Raw genomic sequence first — 19,147 nt, 5'->3', positions numbered from 1 at the left:
GCCATTGAATACATGTGACTCCTATTCTGCAGAAATTTGCAAACAAAGGAAGGCCCTTGTGCTTCCAAGCCCATACCATCCGGAGTGAAAACACCGTATCTGTGTAGCTCAGAGGAGGTGGTAGCAGGAGTGGCATGCACTATTGCAAACCTCATGGAGCGAAGACCAGTGCCAGGCCTCATGCCAACACTTTATCCCAACACTGTGTGCACGTGGACTTACCACCCATCCGCCGTGAGGATGTTGGAAAGATGAAATGAGATGACACGTGCAAACAGCTGGGCACAGAGCCTTGTATATTGGACTGCTTAGTAGGTGTCAGTCATTCTGTTATTTTAGATTAAGTGCCTACAGGATGCCAGGCGCTGTTCTAGGCACTGGGACCCAGGGGTGAATAGGAGGGTGCTGTCTCTGCCCTCTTGACATTCACATGCCAGTGATCATTGTGACAGTATTCTGTACAATTTTTATGAGGAAAAGGAAACCTTGAGAAGTTCTGTGATTTCTGCAAGGTTACTCAATGCATGAATCAAGTGTCAGAGGTGGGAACCCAGGTGGCTGGTTTTAGAGACTGAGCCCGACCCTCTGCTCTATTCGAGTGCCAGGGTATTACACATTGGTGGGATTTTTGCCTTTCTCATTGAGTCCCTTGGTTTCAGTTTTCCAAACCTCTTCCATCAGAGTGATTAGAATTAAAATCATAATTATAACCTTGGCACAGGGAATGTTTTATTCAGTGTATCCACTCAGGAGTTTCTCCCATTACTTACTTCTTCCAATGACCTAGTGAAGGAATCAGGGGAGGGATCCGTCTGTCCTCCCATTTGACAGAGGAGAAGACTGAGGTGCAGAGGTACAGACTCCTCACCTGAGCTCACAGAGCCACGACCAGAGTGGAACCTGACTTTCCCAACTGCTGCTAACCTGGCAGGGTAGGAAAACATTCCATCCTCTCACTGGGGAGAGGAGTCTGCCATTTGAATCACATAAAAGGCATCCAGGGAGTGGTGACAGGAGCCCTTGTGGCTAGCTCTGTCAATCGCTGTCCTGGTCAGGAGGGGCATTGGGCGCCTGAGCCTTTTCCTCACCCTTCTCTAGCACTGTCAGAAAATCAAGAGCATCCCTTTCTCCTTGCACTCCCAGCCCAGTACCATCTCATCAGCTGAGTCAGATCTAAATTGGACTGAATGGTGTGGAACTGCAAGCCAAAAGGGTCCCATAATCGTCCCAGCAGTGGCCTGGGCCTCTGTGCACCCGAGCTGCAGAGCTGCATTATAAGTAATGGTCATGGGGCAGATGCAGTCGAGGCTGCTACGAACACACAGAACCGGCGTGGAGCTGGTTTAAGGAACAGATACGCTGGTTATGCTCCCCAAAGTGTGCGGTGGAGCCAGTCAGTACCTACCACCCACTCTCTCCAATCAGGGCCACAGAGATTTTGATGGGTAAGAGGATGCACTGAAGGAAACATGGTGGTGCCCCACCTCAGGGGCATTTTCCATATTCATTTATTTCTGTTCTGTACATTTACTGAGAGTTAGGTGAGGCAGCAAGGGGGACTTGGCCTTTAGTGTTCAGAAGCTCAGAGACTTGGGGAGCAGGTGGAAGGCGAGGTGTGAAGTAACTAAAGAGACGATTACAATATTGCGTGGAAGGAGGCACTGTGCAGGGACCCCCGTCCAGTCTTGGGGGCAGGTGGGCTTCACAAAGGAGGAGACCTCTGAATTGTTCTTTAAGTTAGCTTTGTTGTGTAACAATCACCCCCCATACTTTGTGGCCTAAACCAATCTTTTCATTTACAGTTATGTGGGCAGTTAGTTCAGGCTGAGCTTTGTCAGGCAGTCCTGCTGGTCTTGGCGGATCTCTGCCCGGCTCGCTCATGTGTCTGCAGTCAGTTGGCAGCTTTGCTGGGAGCTGGGTGGTCTAGGGTGGCTTCCTTCACATGCCTGCTGGTTAGCAGCAGGCTTGTCTGGGGTGACATGGGCAAACGGGCCACGTTTCTCTCGTCACCCATCAGGGTTCTCAAGAGAAGCCAGAAAGATTAAGCCGTGGTACACAAACATTTGGCAGGGCTCTACTTTCATCATTTTTGGCATTGTCCCTTTGACAAAGAAAGTCATGTGACCAACATGGGTTCAAGGGGAGTAGTAATCGACTCACCTCTTGCTGGGGGATCTGCAGTACCCCATACGCTGGTGCAGATGTAAGGAAGAGAAGAATTGTTGGCTGTCTAGGTGGTCTACTTCCAGCTGAGTTCTGAAGATTAAGACTTAGGCGGGCAAAAAAGAGCGAGAAGTCCGCCTAGGTAGAGAGAGCAGCGTGAACAACAGCATGGAGTTCCGCTTCTAAAGGCAATGAACAGGGCGGGCAGGACACAGCAGGAGACAGGCAGGGCACGGGGTGTTTCTTGTCATGGTTTGACCGTAGCAAATGCCATTTGGTCCAGGCTGCTGCTATTTTGATAGAGGCTGCAAGGCACCATAAAATGGGGTGGGGAAGGCGAGAAGACCCTTATTCTCTTAGGTTAAGAGACCTTCTCCTGGTTCATCCACATCTGGGTCTCAAGGTCTCTAGGTGTCTTTTCCAGTCACTGTGCCTCAGTCATCCCATCTGTGAAATTGGATTAGGGAGTCTCGCCCTCTACAGCTTCTATTTTCATTTTATACCAGCCCATATTTATCAAGCACCTGCTAAATCCTGGACTAGTGAGGTTAGTGAACCAAGGGAGGGAGTAGAAACCTGCCAGAGGAGTTTAGAGTTCAGACCTCAGAGGAGGGAGGGAGGGGGGCATTTTGGGCAGAACTCGTCAGGGAGGTCACTTCAGCTGGGTTTTGGAATGTGGGCAATATCTCTGTGTGCAGAAGAAGAGATTAGGGCAATTCTTGGAGGCTGGCGTGCTGCTCAGCTGGGGCTTGGAGTACAGAGGCAGTGCGTTCAGTCCAGTGTGTGGCATAGTGATGAATTCATCACATCAGGGTATTTCTCCAAGTCTACCCTGTCCCACCTTGCTGTAAGCAGCTGGTGGAGTGGATGGCAGGCACGTTCACTCTCTTAGTCTCTGGCTGCTGTTTTTTATAGGGGTAATCTCCTCCCTCCCCGACACTGCATCATGCCGTGCTCTCCCAACTCGTCAGTTTATTGCCTGTCGTTTCCCCATCCAAGTGTGTGGCACTCAGATGTGGAATCCTCTGGGCTGCGGTGAGGGTATTAGAGGTTAACAAGTCTTACTCAGCAACAGAGGCCTAAGGAGCCGTCTTAGCAGCATTTTTGGGAGAGGCTGAGGGGGCCCTGGAGTTCGGAAGGAGTTCTGCCCCGTTTCCTCCCCTGCCCAAGCTGCTACGTCACTTCTGGGTAATCAGGGGTGATCCATCTCTCACTTCTGTCTCAGTCCCCTTGTAAGTCCTTGTCTCTGACCCCCTTGTTATTTTTGGAGAGCACTGAATTATCAGGCTGTGTGACTTAGGGCAACTTGTCACCCCTCTCTGGACTTCACTTTCCTGATGCATAAAATGGTAGATTTTACCGATCTCCATCCCTTTATACTTCCTTTCTATCGTGATTTTCGATGATTCCAGGCCAGTCAATAGGGATGATTTTTTAAAAGGTGGGAGACACTGGGAACCAGATGGGAAGGGTTAAGAGACTTTTTCCCAACTGAATGGTGAACTTTTATGTCTGTGACATCTGCCTCCTTTTTCTCTGTGTCAGATACGGTGTCATTTCCCGTCACTCTCAAAACAACCTGATTCTCTTTGTCTTGACAGTGGTGAGATGGAAAAAGCGAAGAGAAGATAGACAGCCGACAGGGAATGTGCACATGCTAAACACTGTCCTGGGCTCCTCCAAACCCTTCATCTTCTTTAATACTCACAGTCATCCTAAGGGGGTTGCTTTTATGATCCCCATTTTCCATACGAGGCAGGTGGCCCTTCGAGAGGTAAACTTTGCTTCTTAAGGTCACCCAGTGAAATGCAGGAAGGAGCAAAGTGCTCTTAAAAATACATTTATCCTAAGAGAGAATGCTTCATACTCTTCTCTTCCAGGAGAAATTTGCAGCTGACAAACAGAGGGAGCAAACACTTGACCCCCTAGCAATGACCTTACGATGATGAAGGGTGAAGAGCCTCTAACCTGGAGGGAGCTTGTCCTGGTCCTTAAACAAATTCCCCAGCATGGACTGGATCCCTCAGTCTTTCAACTCAAATGTGAAACTCCTTTCCTCTGCCCAGTTAGGATAACAGGGACAACGTGGGATTTGGAGTCAGGTAACCAGAGCTCGAATTCATGCTCTAACACTTACTGGATGGAAAATCTCAGGGAAGTCCAGTTCCCTGTTGAGGCCTCAGATACTCAGCTGAAAAAAGTGGTTATTCTACTATCAACCCTGTACACGTGGGTTTCCATGAAGGCTGTCTGAGACAATGAAGGAAAGCCCCCTAGCCTAGTGCCTGGCACGTAAGTAAGTATTGGTGACAGTCCCTGTCTGCAAACTGTTGTGTAATGGGGGAGGGGAAAGAAGGAGCCGAAGTCATTGACTAGATGGATTTCAAGAGGAGAAGGTCATGGAGAAGACAAAGAGGAAGAGGAAGGAAGAACTAAGAAGGGGGGAGGAGAAGGAGGAAGGGAAAAGAAAAGAAATAGCTAATGCACAAAGAAACCAAGGACGTATCGTGAAGCTAAGTGACAAAGAAAGACCAGACCCAAAAATGCAGCAAGAATTGAGGGGAAATGGTTCAGGAGAGAATAACTAGGAGTAATGAGAATCAATTCCATCAACCCTCCATCTATTTTCAAATCTAATCTAAAATGATATGCTTTTCTCCCTTGCCAATATCTCTTAATTCTTCTGTTCCCCTCCCTTATTTAATCGGGTATAACTGTATTATTTATCTCCAGCGAATGGCTGGGGAAAACAGTTCTGTGTAAAAGATGCAGTTCCCAAAGGAGCTGGGAACGGGCAGATTGGAGGCAAAGGCAGCGATGAGAACTGACAGATGGGGCAGCGACGGGGGAGGTCTTGTGTATTACTGGGGCATTCTTCTTCCACGCTGCGGTAGCAGGGCCTGGCTGTGTCGCTGCCCCCCACCATCTCTGTGCTTTCTATTCCCCTCCCTAGGTGACCTCCCAAACCCAGCGCCACTGTGATGCCATCCTGTGGGCATTTCAACTGCCCTGACATCAGGATCTCATCAGGGCTATGGAGTGTCCAGATTGTAGACACTGCCTGCTTGCCTCTTCCAAACCCCTGATCAAGGAGGAGCCTTAGCTCGCCCCTCATGTATGTTTCCTCTAACTCCCCTCACATCCTCTTTCTTGGCCAGTACCACGTGATCATGCCCTTTGTTGATTTTTTGGTTTTTGCTCTCCTAGATTGAGATTTTCTGGAGGACAGGGAACTCATAAAATGTGCATTGAGTGATGCATTTATTCAACAAATATTTGAGCACCTATTGCATGCTAAGCACAGAGGATAGCAATTACCCAGACAGACACAGTCTGCCATGAATGAATTAATAATGATTAAATGGATGAATAAATGAAGAAACTGAACCAAGGGGAAATGCTGCGGCCGCTTAGTGGGAACTGAGGAAAATCCAGACTAGAATGGGAGGTCTGTGAGGGCAGCCATCAAATGTACCTTTTCATCTAATCTATTCACAACACTGACACTGTGCCTAGCACATTTTAGACAGAAGGTGAATATTTATGGGAGGTGTATTGTTGAGTGATGGGGATAATGGTTCCCTTTGCTGTCAGGGCTAACTGTGGGACGTTGCCCAATTCCAAGCCTGTTGCTAGGTATGGCCTTATTTTCTATTAATTTGAAGGTAGATGCGGTGTAAATAGGACACATCATTGACACTCCTCCAAAACGTTTCATATAAAAAGAAAGAAAATCATCGATGCTTTGTGATTTGTCCTCAGGTAAACCAGCTAGTTGGTATGAAGGCCTGACACAAATCTAAGCTTTTAGCTCCAAATTCAGTGTTCTTTTCACTAACCCAAGGCGTGTGATTACTGATTATGTCAGAAAGACTGGGATGTATCCATCTATCCACCCATCTACCCACCCACTCATCCATTCACCTTGTGATTTTAATGTGTGGCAGGTACAGGGCTTCATTAACCTCTGAACTAGGGCTTGCTCTCATGGCATACAGGAGCCGCAGGGGGGACCTAGCGCTTTTTCTTATTCCAGGAGGTAGTTCCCAGGTAAGTAGTGGTGGCCCCCGTTCTACTTTCCTCTCCGCAGACTGGCTCTAGCATCCCTGTCTGTTTCCTCTGCAGCGGTGGGCCTCTGGATCTTCTCAGGGCACCTTCCCACTGCGCCCCTTTGCACGCTTGCCGCCCTCCTGCCCTCTTGCCTTTGTGCTACTCCTCCATCTGAAATGCCCTGTGTCACATGGCTACTTGTTGAAATTTTGCCCATCCTTTAAGATTCCTCCAGGAAAACTTTCTAGCGCCATGGAGAATTCATCTCTTCTCTAAGCTTCCCACTTTGATTTATACATATTCATATCATGCTTTTTCTCCCTCCCTTGGACTGAACTGTCGAGGACAGGGTTCCTCAATGCCAGATCTCAGAAAAAGTTGATTGACTAAATGAATCTTTAAAATGAGCATGTATTTGCATCTGCTATAGGGATAATATAGCTTTTATGTAGAAAATGTAGGAAACAATGAATCAGACCACTAATAAAATCACCTCTGATCCCACCATTTAAAGATGATCATTGTTGATGTTCTAATATGTTTCTTTCCAGTTGTGTATACACATGCTTGTGTCTAAATAGAATCAGATAATCGGCTTTTTTCTATATGAATATTCTCTTGCTCTCTCCATGACAATGCAAGCTCATTGGAAGTTCAAGTTCTGTCTTTCTCTCCATTTGCATTCTCCAGGGTGCCTGAATTTGAGTCAGATGGAAAGTAAATTTCTTTAGAGTTGTTATGTGGGAATCAAGCCATCACTGGCATCCGGAATTGCCATCTCTTCGCTCTGTTCACTAGGGATGCCCATCTGAATTCAAATACGCAGACAGCTCACTGCAACTCACCAAACATTTACAGACCCGTCTACCCGGTATGTGGCCACTGTGGCAGGCACAAGCCTACACAGATGGCTCTGATGTATCCTTGCACTTGAGTCCGGTGAGAGAGGACACCGTATGAACAGATCATTTTAGCATAGATAAATACCAAAGGCCAAGGCTTTGATAAAGTAGACGCTATAATAGTGTATGTGAATAATACGTGACAAATGGAACAGGTGAATGTTTACTGAGGGTCAAGATTCATGCTGAAAGCTAAAAATTGTTTGGGTCATCTCATTTAATTCTCACAACCCTATGGGCCAGGTTCCATTATTATTAACTCATTTGACAGATGGGAAAACCAAGGCACAAAGGAGCTAAAAAGTTTGTTTAAAGACACACAGCTTGAACACAGGAGAGTCTGGATTTAAACTCCTGCAGTTGGTCTCCAGAGTCTGTTGTGATCTTATGCAACATGCAATGTTTTCTTTTCATGGAAGCACAGAGCAACACCTAGGTCATATCGGGGTCAGGGAAATCTTTCAGAGCAGGGAGTGGGGTGTAGTGGGGGTGGTTATTCCAGGCTCTGAAAAAAATCTTGGAAGACACTGAATTAGGAAAGAACATAGTATGTGTGGGGGATTACATAAATATTTGATCAGATTTAACATATAAATGCAAGGAAAGAATGAAAAGGGGTAAGGTTGCAGGGGTGGGGGGTTGGGGAGGTGGGGAATGCAGGGACCAGGCTTGTGAAATTAGGTTTATTCTGAGGGGAATCAGGAGCCCTTGAAATGTTTTGAGTAAAGATGTGATGTGGCCACATTTACAAGTTATACATTTTATCCTGGTAGTCATTTGAGGGACTGTTGGAAGGAAGGAAGCCTGGAGTCAGGGAAACCAGTTGGGGTTTTCTGGGTGGTCTCCATTTGCCCCTAAAGATCCAACCCTTGACTCTTCCCTCCCTGCTCTGTGTCCTGGAAAGCTGACCTGTATGACTTACTTGACCTTGGGGTGTTTGGTTGGGTGGACCCGTGTAAGCCACCTGTAAGGGATGAGCAGGCAGAGGAGGAGCGAGGTCAGAGCACTTATTATCCCCACTACCTGTGTGCTGGCCATGCTTCTCCTATAGCTCTAGGTCTCTCAGGATTTTATAAACACCCTCTCCTCCCTTTGCCCCTTCAGGTCTAGGGTGGTGACAGCTTCTTGCTGTGGCCAGTGTTGAGGTCTGGTCTGCCAGACCCCTGGTTTGCCAGACTCTGCCAGACTCTGGTCTGCCTAACCCCTGCTTGTGCTGATTAATTTTCTATGTCGACTTGACTGGGCCAAGGAATGTCCAAGGAGCTGGTGGAACATGATTTCTGCACGTGTCTGTGAAGGTATTTCTGGACGACATTAGCATTTGAATTGGGAGACCGAGTAAAAGAGAGAGGACTTCATTCATGTAAGTGGGCATCATTCAATTCATGAGGGCCAGAAGAGAACCAAAAGGTGGAGGAAGGGCAAATGTGCTCTCCACTTGAGCCAAGCCTTCCACCTTCTCCTGCCCGCATGCATGAGCACTGCCGTTTTGGGGCTGCTGGACTCAGACTTAGACTGGGACTTACACCGTGAGCCGCCCTGCTTCTTAGGCCTTCGTGCTTGGACCAGAGCTGTACCACTGGCTTTCCTGGGTCTGCAGCATGAGGATGGCAGATGGTGGGGCTTCCTAGCTTCTGTAAGCGTGTGAGTCAGTCCTTCATAATAGATCTCTTTCTTTGTGTTTCCATAAGTCCCACTGATTCTGTTTCTCTGGAATACCCTGAATAATAATACACTTTCCAAAACCTTTGTAGATGGCCCCCTCTTTAAACACTTCCTAAGGACCTTACTGAGTGTGTCTTGATTTTTCCGATGAGACCCTAACGGCCACAGAGCCATTTGAAGTAGTCCATGAGAGATGCTACAGGTCTGCATGAAGGCAACCATTGCAGAGATCAAAGTGAGGGCATGGTTTCAGACGTATTTCCTGAGCCTGCGCAGCAGGACCCGCTGCATGGAGATGACCACCCATGACTGCTGGAATAGCTAATGACAAGGGCGGCTGAAGTCAACGTCACTGTCTCTTACTGTTCCAACTGTCTCTTTCTGCCTAGGCAACGAGTTCATCTCACATAATGTCTCACATAATTTGTCTCATAATTTGTCCACAGAGCCAGGCAGAGACTACTTGCACACTCATCAGAAGCGCTCTCTGGCCTTCTGTGAACAATCAGAAGGAGGGTCAGCTGGTGCTGTGGAATCAGAAGGCGGGTTAGTTAGCCACTGGGAGATGTTACCAAGATGGCTGGTGATCAGGAAAGCTGCTTATTTTCATAATGACCTTCAGGAATTAACTAAAAACACAATGAGTGCCATGGATTAGGAAGAACAAGCCAATTAAAAGCACAACATGCCTTTGGGATTTTTTATTTCTTTTCCAGAAGGCTGAGAGGCATGTGTGGCTGCTGAGGCAGAATGGTGACCTACCCAGAATCACTGATGAAGGCTGATCCTCTAGCTTGGCTTTAGCAGAGTGGTTGAGGGGATTTGAGCCTGTTGAATATTTCACGAGTTGTGGCCCGTGAGGGGAGAACAGTAAAAGGTGAAAAGACAATCCCTGCGTTTCTTTATGATTCCAATATCAAATCAAGCTCTTTGTGGTGGGAGGGAAGCAGACACTGCAATCAGCCTACAGCCGGAAGGCATGGTGCACCCATTCTCCCACTTTAATATCTGCTGTTTCATTTTATATTCATCATGTCAGCATAATCTGCCTTTATGGGAATCGTCTTGGTTCCCGACCAAATCTGTTTAGTCCCCCTTTTGCTTTACGTTTGATTGTAATATGACTTGAAGAATTCAATGAAATGTTTATAAGGAAGGACTAGGGAAAGAGGAAAGGGAAAATGCAATTGGAGAATCAATCAGCAGGGACTTTCAGGAGTGGGCTGTGGCTATGCCACTATTTCTTTGACCTGTTTTCAATGGACAAAGGACCGAGTCTCCGACAAAGCGTACTCTGCTCATTCCCAACTGCCTATGGAATCAAATATATTCTATTACCAAGCATTCTAAAGCCCTTAGCTCTGTATCTGAAGTGCATTTTCAACCTGACATTGTGCTGCGCTCCTGCTTAAACATATGACTTCACAGCCCTGAGATTCCCAGCCACTCAGCCCCTGTCTGTGCCTCCTCCTCTCCACCGAGGGCCAACAATATGCCAATCCTCTGCAACGCTCATATCACCGTGATTTGGGAGTAGTTCTTGGTCTCCAAGCTGGAGAGTCCTGTCCCACCTTTGAGTTCCCAATGAATCTTTACTTACTTTTTCTTTAATTCTCTATTGAAACTTAATACCGCCCCCCTCATCTTATGCATATGTGTTAAGTAGGTGTGTGCATTCATCAGCAATTCAGTCATTATTTACTGAGCCCTTACTGCGTGTCAGGAGGTATTGAAGTACTTGATATGGAAGGAAACGATACATGCAAGGTCCCTGCTCTCCTGGAAAGAGGCGTCAAAGACAAGTTCAAGAAGATGAATGTGCTACTCTAAGAAGCCCGAAACACCAATCCAAAAGAACTTTTGCACCCCTATGTTCATAGTCGTGCTGTTTACAATAGCCAAATATTGGAAGCGGCTTAAGTGCCTATGAGCAGATGCGTGGATTAAAACCCGTGACCCATTTATGCAGTGGAATACTATGCAGCAGACATAAAGAAGGAATCGCTACCTCTTGCAACACAGTGGTTGGAACGGGAGACTTTTATGCTGAGTGAAATAAGCCAGTCGGTGAAAGACAAATACCACGTGATCTCACTTATAAAGAGGAATCTAATGAACAAAATAAACTAACGAGCAAAACCGAACCAGAGACATGGAAACGTGGAACAGACTGACAGCTGACGGAGGGAGAGGGGAGAAGGGGACATACGGAAAGAAGAGAAAGGGACTAGTCTAAGAACACGTGTGAATGACCCGTGGGCACAGACAAACAATGTGGGGATTGACTGCGAGATCGGGGGTGGGGAGAGTAGGCAGGGCAGAGGAGGGAGAAGGGGGAGAACATTGAGATAACTGTAATAGAATAAACAAGAATAATAAAAAAGGAAAAAAGAAGAAAACGTATGTATGGTAAATTTCTCATAGCGACGGGTGCGGTAGAAAGTTTTTGTGAAGTAGATGTAATAAAGAGTGGGTGTGCCTGCGGTGCTTCAGCAGAGTGGCCCAGCCTCTCTCCGCGGGTTTCATTTGGACTGAGAGACAAGTGCTGAGGAAAAGCCAGCCAGCTTGCCGCTCTGGGTGGGGAGTTCCAGGCAGACCAGACAGAAAGTGCAGGAGGGACAGTTGTAAGTCCTGTAGGGCCGGGGCACACGATGGGGGGACAATAATAGCAGGAGGTGGGTCAGAATAATTCACAGTATCCTGGGTCACAATGAACGGAGAATGTGCACATGTGTGGACTTGGAAGAAGGGGTGGGATTTATTCTGCTGAAGGACTCTGAGCTTCCTGAAGGCAAGGCTGCGTCCCATTCGACTTCATATTCTGAGCTACTAAGTTGACTGCAGTTGAGAAGGTCATTAATAAAGGGTGCTTAATGAATAAAGAAACAAACATAGGAATGAATGGATGAATGAATGAATGAGTGAATGAATAAAGTCTTCTGTTTCTGCCAAGACAAGTTTCCCTCTGAGGTCTCATGCTGTTCCTCCCCACTCCAACAACGGTTTCTTTCCTTTATAATCCAGTAAGTCCAGAACTGTTCCCTGTGATTCAATATTTACTGTGTTTCGCACACTGTTATTATCATTTAACATTTACTGTCTGCTGACTGTGCAGTCATCACCGTAGCAAACAAAGAGCTCAATCTAGTTTTGGTTCCAGGGCTAATTTAGTCAAAGAAAGGGAGATGTTGTAAGAGCCACTGGCATCACAGAAATTGAAGACTGGAAATCCAACTTGGTACAAACTCACCAGTGACCTTAAGCAAGTCGTTAACCCTCGGCAGCCCTCTGTTTTCTCATCTAAACATGGGCAGGGCAAGCCTCTCCCATGGTGGGATTTCAGGCACAGGCTGCAGGGAGGTCTGGGAGGAAGGGACACAGGTTTCAGCAAGCATTCCCTCGCTTTGCCCCCATGTGTACCAGGATGTGTCAGCCGGATGCAGCCTGCCCTGGAGGTCTGTGCTGGCGCCATCCAGAGCCTCTTAGCTCAGTAAGTGCCCACCCAGTGGCCCATGGATCCTCCTTCCAGAGCCGCCGAATGAGAGAGAGCTATTTCCAGAGGCAACTAACTCTCAGCCTTGGGATCCCTGGCCTCTGACTCTCAGCTTTTATACACTGAGAGGAAAAATGAGTGAGGTGCTGAGCCAGGCCATTTATTGATACCATAAAGTTTCTGCCTTGCCATGGCCCTGCTGGCTGGCTGCCAGGGAAGCCATGGCCAAGGCCTCAGGTGCTGAGACTAGGAGGCGGGGTGGTGGGAGGAGAGAAGGAGCTGGCATGAGACCTTCTTCACAGATGGCACACCTAACCTGTCTCCTATCCTGGGGCCACACAGTGAGTTCCTGGGGTCCTTTAGGCCTGTGTTCTAGGAGCTGATGAACTTTCGTGATTCTCTCCACCCTGCTGAACTCCGGGTGCATCAAGGGAAACCTAAGCAAGTTTGCACTTGGGCTAACTTACTGTATTCTGGTCACTTTGTGTTTTATTTAGAATGTGGTGGGAGGCCTTTAGAGGCTGCGAGCAGAGATGTGGCATGAGCTTATTTATGCTGTGACAATTCCTCTGGCTTCTGATTGAGAATAGACAGGAGAGGTAAACATGGAAAAAAGAAACCCTTGGAGTAAGCCAGGCAAGAGAGGCTGGTGCCCCGGCCGGGGCAGTTGCAGCAGAGGTGGTGAGAGGGATGAGTTCTGAAGGGCTTTCGAAGGATTTCCTGGTGGACTAGGTGAGGGGTGGGACAGAAAGCAAGCCATCAAGGATGTCTCAAGGTTTTCTCAGGGAAGCTGATGGGTAAATTAGATCCCATCCTTGTGAATAATAATGGCAATAAATATTAATAGCTCACTTTTTATAGCACTTATTAAGTGCCAGCTGCTCTTCCTCTAGGGACTTTTATTTGTGAACCTCAAGGAGTTAGAGTCTATAGGGAAAGGATGATGTAAGGATAACGCAGTAGAATTTGGTGCGCAAACATCATGTCTTCAAGGCAACTCTTTTACACACAGTGTCCCCAGATGTGATGGGGTCTGCAGTGGGACTTGGGGAGAGCTGACTGGATAAGAAGCTCTGACTCAGCCTCCACCTCAGTCCTTCTCAAGTGTGTGTGTCTGTGTGGGTATAAAGTCTTCAGGGACTGTAAGAATACTGCCTCTAGGTCAGGTTCATGTCTTGGGAAGAGGGTTCAAAGTTCCAAGCCCCAGGCACAATTAAAGCTACTTGTCCACTAATGGGTGGCCTGTGTCCCCTACGGTAACTCTCACCTGAGTGAAGACCTGATTATGCTCCAGGAATACCACCCACCCTTCCCTTTTCTTCATGAGCCTCACCGATAGGCCTTGCCTTCTAGCACATTTCCAGGGACACATCCCTTTAGCAAGCAGAGCTATGAAAAGATTGCATGATCCCAGTGCAAGGACACTTTGGGTATTTTACCCATCAGCCTTCTACTTCACAAGAGGGTATGTATGTATGATTATACTGAATGGAAGTTCTGTTAACATTATATACACAATAAAAGTATTTACAGCGGGAAAAGCAGCATAGAGGTAAGAGGAACTTCAAGTTAGGTGACTTTCCAATGCACTAGATCATCCTAACTTACCTTTGTATACATACGAGAACACTGGGGTTGGGTGGTGGCTTTTCCAGTGTTTTTAAGCCATGGAAACCGCTGTGCTGACACACCTGTGCTTGGGAGTGCAGCACATACCCTGCCAAAGATTAGAGCTGCTGTGATTGAAGCAGAAGAGCTGGGCTGAGGGCCACCCCCTTGCGCAGCTCCTTTCCCATGCAGGATGACCCCAAGCTCTTTGGCCGTGCTGGTGCTCTCGGGCCTGTCCAGCCCTGAGGCTCTGCCATTCGCCCTGAGTACTGCTCACTCTCAGCACGGTCCTCCCTGCATCTCCCTTTTCTGTGGCCTCGGAAGACTGAGCACTTTGACCCTCTTGCTTAGTCTGATTTTTGTTGCTGCCATAGAAGGAATTGCCTGGTGCTGTGAAAAAGAGCACACGGCAGACCCATGTTCAAATCCTGCCTTTGCCTTTTTGTTGCCCGGGGTGAATCTTGGCCACAGTTGACTCATCTATAAATGAAAGTGATGACCTCTGGCATATAGATTGGTTTGAGGACAGGCATCCTGGTACAAAGTAGGGACACTCTGAGCTGCAGAATAGGTGTGGCTCCTTCCCTCCCTAGAATTCCCAGGCCAGGCATGCAGCTCACCCAGCCCCTCGGGTCTTGTCTTGCAGAGATGTCGGGCACGGCGGCAGACATCTCGCTGGTGCACTGGAGGCAGCAGTGGCTAGAGAACGGTACCTTGTACTTCCACGTCTCCATGAGCAGCTCTGGGCAGCTGGCCCAGGCCACCGCCCCCACCCTCCAGGAGCCCTCGGAGATCGTAGAGGAGCAGATGCACATTCTCCACATTTCCGTGATGGTGAGTGAGTGGGAATGAGGTGGGGGCCCTCGGGGGGGGGGCAGGGGAGGGAAGGGTGAAGAGAGGATGGAGGAGGAGGCAGGGAATGGTCAGCAGATAGTGGGAAACAGCTGGCCAAGTGTGAGAGGTGAGCATGATAAAGAAAAGGTCAGATGGATTCCGTGATGTCACCTCGACTGATGCGTACCCATCCATCATCTGTCAGCTGTGACAAACTAATTGTGCTTTGCAGAAGAAAATAAAGGGTCTCCAACTCCTTGGCCTTTTGGCTGACATCTCTGGGAATAGCTGTTTAACATCTGTCATGTGCTTGGCCTGCTTTGCTGAGGGCTGAGGTTTAGTACTCCAAAATACAGCTGGCCTTTCCAAGAATGGCTGAACAAACAAAACTGGAACACAAGCGGGATGGGGCTGCGCTTTCCCAAGTGCCTTGGATGAGCCAGGTGCTTTAACCTTCACAACACCCCCTGCAGCGCAGACACTACGTTGAGGTCCCTGGAGCTGGGCTGGGCATAGCTGGTGCAGTTATACCCAGAAGCCCCTCGTGGCCCTTGCTTTATAGTTGTGAATACTAGAAAGTAGGCAGAGAAACTCGTCCAAGGCCACACAGCTAATGAGAGAGGGATGTGCTCTTCAAATCCAAGTGTGTCTGGCTACGACGAAGGCTGAATGATGTCTTCTATGTTCTTTCTCTCAGTGTGAGGCTTCGTTGCCTCTCTGCCACTGGCCAGGCACTGTGCTGGCCACGGCTGTGGACTTGATCTCATTGTGTTCTCCTCAAGAATGCGTGCAGTCAGACACATCACCTCCATTCTGGGGGTGAAGTTATGGGCACAGAGAGGTGAATGGCCTTCTCCCTCTGTGGGTTCCATAATCTGGAAATTTCTTGAGTTTGTTGCCTTGTCCTGAGGGATCCTAGGGCAAAATCATGTGAATGGTAATATAAAGTGTAAGTGGGCTCCTTCGTCTGTGGTTTCTTTAAGAAGCTATAATTAATGACTTTGCTGGGTAGATGATAAAAGACAAATGCACTACGCAGAACGTGCAGGGTCTACTTGGCCAGGGAAGAGATGGGATAAAACCCCCTTAGGGCTTTTCAGTCCTCCAGCCTCTCTTACATTCTTTTCTCCTTTTGCACAGCTCTTCCAGATTCAGGAGGGTAGGACATATTACCCCCAACCCGTGCGTATGGCTCTGAGAGACGAGGTGATTGGTGTGAGGCCACAGAGCCAAGTAAGGCTACCACCCACCTCTTCCTTTGTTCCCTCTCTTCAGCAGTCAGCCATTTTTTGGAGAGTCTACCATGGAGCAGACCTTTGCTTCTGGTCTTTGTTCTCCTGGTTCCTCTTCAGCTAACACTGTGTGTTAGACATTCTGCTGAGGGCTGAGTAAGAACTTGGAAGTTTTCTGTTTTTGGAAAAACACACACAAACCCCAGCTAGACAGCAATGTTAATTTTGGACCTAACGCGTGCTCATCACGTAGAGGAACAAATCAAGGCCTTTGTGTTATTCATGGAATGAGTGTGATAGACTTTTCCCATTTGTATATTTAGCAAATGATGCAGCCACATGTCAGGCCAAGCGGGTGCCTGCGTGCTAACTTTGGGGTGCACGTTTGTAAGTACCAGCTCAGGGGACTTGCTGAGTTCCTTATGCAGCCTGGGCACCACCTAATATTGTGAAGGACTGAAGGGATATGACTGCTCTTCTTTTAACGTTTGAGAGAAAGATTCAGTTTAGACTAATATTTATTAAGATTGTGTGTGTGTGTGTTCTGGCACAGCATGTACCTTCTTGCCATGGCCCAGTAACCTGGATAGTGCGATTTCCATTATAAATGACCTTGAATGGGCTGTCTCTGTCTCCAGGCCTAGTATTACCTCCACTACATCAGACTGTAGGGGTTTCTCACCTTTTTCTTCTGCTCAGTGAGATCAGCGTGGAATGAAAAGTTCACTGAAGCCCAGATGGCTTTGAAGGTCTCTGTCATTGAGGATATGGCTGGCAGAGTAGACCACGAGGATGGCAGAGTAGACCACGAGGAGGATGACACAGTCCAGACCCCCTGAGCCCATGCGCTACAGTGGTCCAAGCCTACCCCCTTGTGGTTCTACCAGTTCATTTCCTCCTTCTGGGCTCCAAAATCTGGATCTTTCTTCCCCTTATCTCACCCTCAGGAGACAGAGTCATGCCCAGGAAACTGAACTCTAAGGCATCCCAGCCCATCCTCCCTCAGGTGGGACACACCTTAGAGATCTCTGCCTTCTATCTGCAGTTGGGGTGACATGGAGATTATGAGCACAGGTNTGGCAGAGTAGACCACGAGGATGGCAGAGTAGACCACGAGGAGGATGACACAGTCCAGACCCCCTGAGCCCATGCGCTACAGTGGTCCAAGTCTACCCCCTTGTGGTTCTACCAGTTCATTTCCTCCTTATGGGCTCCAAAATCTGGATCTTTCTTCCCCTTATCTCACCCTCAGGAGACAGAGTCATGCCCAGGAAACTGAACTCTAAGGCATCCCAGCCCAGCCTCCCTCAGGTGGGACACACCTTAGAGATCTCTGCCTTCTATCTGCAGTTGGGGTGACATGGAGATTATGAGCACAGGTTCCAGGGCCCACATGCGTGGATGTGAAATCTGCCACGTACTTAACACTTTGAGTTATCTGTGCAAAATATTTAACCCCATTGTGCCTTGCTTTCATCATCTATACATGGGGGTTATGCTAACACTTATGGTGTAGCTACACCAAGTGCTTTGATCAGAGGAGTTTGGTGCATAAGAGCATTTGCTTTTATTAGTAGAGACACTTTTATTATCCAGACATGCTGATATATTATATTATATTTTTTCATTTCATGGATGATAAACTGAGGTCCGAATATAGGTTAGAACTTGCCCAGAATCTCCCAGCCAGTCAGCAGGGCTTGGAGAATAGGCCTCTCTGTGGCTCGGACTCTGCCCTTGTGACCTGACCACTGACGATTTAGCAAGAATAAAAATAGTGTTTGCTCCTCCTACCCCCACCCCACCCCCAGCAGCTACACAGAATGGCCTTGACTTGGATTTGTTTCCCCATTCCAAAGACGAGAAATCTGAGACTCTGGGAGTTTAACTGACTTGACTAAGGCTACATGGCTAACGAGAGGGCAGTTCTAGGAGGAGGCTTTTCCCAGGATTCCCAACTCAGGTCCCAAGGCCACTCATGAGACCGTGACTCTCCCTCTGTCAAATTTTGCCTTGTTTCCATCTTTGGTGAAGATCTGAGATCATTTGTGAGAAGATCCAAATCACTCAGTCAAATCTTGAAGAATTCTGGAGGTCAGTCAATGCTTTTCACTCCCCGTTCTTAGCACAGACTCCTGCCTATCCACGCCAGGCAACTGGCTCTGGCTCAGCCACTGGAACCTGCCGCATCCATGCTTACCGGCGTGGAACCAGCATGCTCTCTCAGGCTTGTTAAGACCTCAGTTGAGCCTCTCCTTGTCCCAGAAGGTTGTGTCATCTGACTACTAATGTCCTAAGGGTCGTGCAGTGACCNGTGAGAAGATCCAAATCACTCAGTCAAATCTTGAAGAATTCTGGAGGTCAGTCAATGCCTTTCACTCCCCGTTCTTAGCACAGACTCCTGCCTATCCACGCCAGGCAACCGGCTCTGGCTCAGCCACTGGAACCTGCCGCATCCATGCTTACCGGCGTGGAACCAGCATGCTCTCTCAGGCTTGTTAAGACCTCAGTTGAGCCTCTCCTTGTCCCAGAAGGTTGTGTCATCTGACTACTAATGTCCTAAGGGTCGTGCAGTGACCCCAGGTGAGAAATAGAGAGTGGAGGCCCATCTCAGCCATTCTGCTGCTTCAGCTTCAGCTACAGCTACTCTGAGCAGTCAAGTGCCCACCTCAGCCATGTAGGTGGCATGATGCAGAGGGAGAAGGTCTAAAAACAAAGACTGGCTTTCATGTGTGAGAAGAGAATTCTGACCATGGAAGATATGTTTCTTTCAAAAGGACCATCCCACAGAAAATGATGCAGATATATACTGGTGAGCCCCATCGAAGGGCAACTAGAGGGACCAACATTCCTGTTCATGGCTGGACAATGGGCCAACCTTTCAAAGTGTGTGAGTTATATAGCAATGGAGTGGGCTGAGGCAGTGGGTAGTGAGTTCCCTGTTTCTGTGGGTATGCAAGCTGGAAGCCCTATTCATCAGGACTTAGGAGGAATAATAGTTAAGTTAGATGATGATTGTAGTTGCTTGCAAGTTAGATCTATGATTGTATGACATAATATATGGGAAAATACTTTGAGGATTATAAAATGTCACATAAATCTAAGAAACTATTCCTACCATTCTCAATCTTTGTTTAAAGGATCTGTGTGATACGGGGATAATGCTTTTTAAAGCTTTTTGTGAAAATGGCTTTAGATCA

General features: G+C 47.8%; 1 protein-coding gene across 2 annotated transcripts in view; it reads left to right on the top strand.

The window, feature by feature from the left end:
• Nucleotides 1-19,147, top strand: part of ASTN2 (astrotactin 2) — an 829,294-nt gene that overhangs the window by 102,070 nt on the left and 708,077 nt on the right. For both annotated transcript variants that reach the window (XM_037059148.1, XM_037059147.1), the window contains exon 2: nucleotides 14,528-14,715. In XM_037059148.1, coding sequence (XP_036915043.1) covers nucleotides 14,528-14,715 — 188 coding nt within the window. The remainder of the gene's footprint in view (nucleotides 1-14,527; nucleotides 14,716-19,147) is intronic.

This window comes from Sturnira hondurensis, unplaced genomic scaffold (genome assembly GCF_014824575.4).
Source record: "Sturnira hondurensis isolate 20B ecotype Veracruz unplaced genomic scaffold, ASM1482457v3 Scaffold0010448, whole genome shotgun sequence".
Lineage (NCBI taxonomy): Eukaryota > Metazoa > Chordata > Mammalia > Chiroptera > Phyllostomidae > Sturnira > Sturnira hondurensis.
The sequence above is the reverse complement of the archived record's forward strand: the minus strand, read 5'-3'. Positions and strand labels throughout refer to the sequence as shown.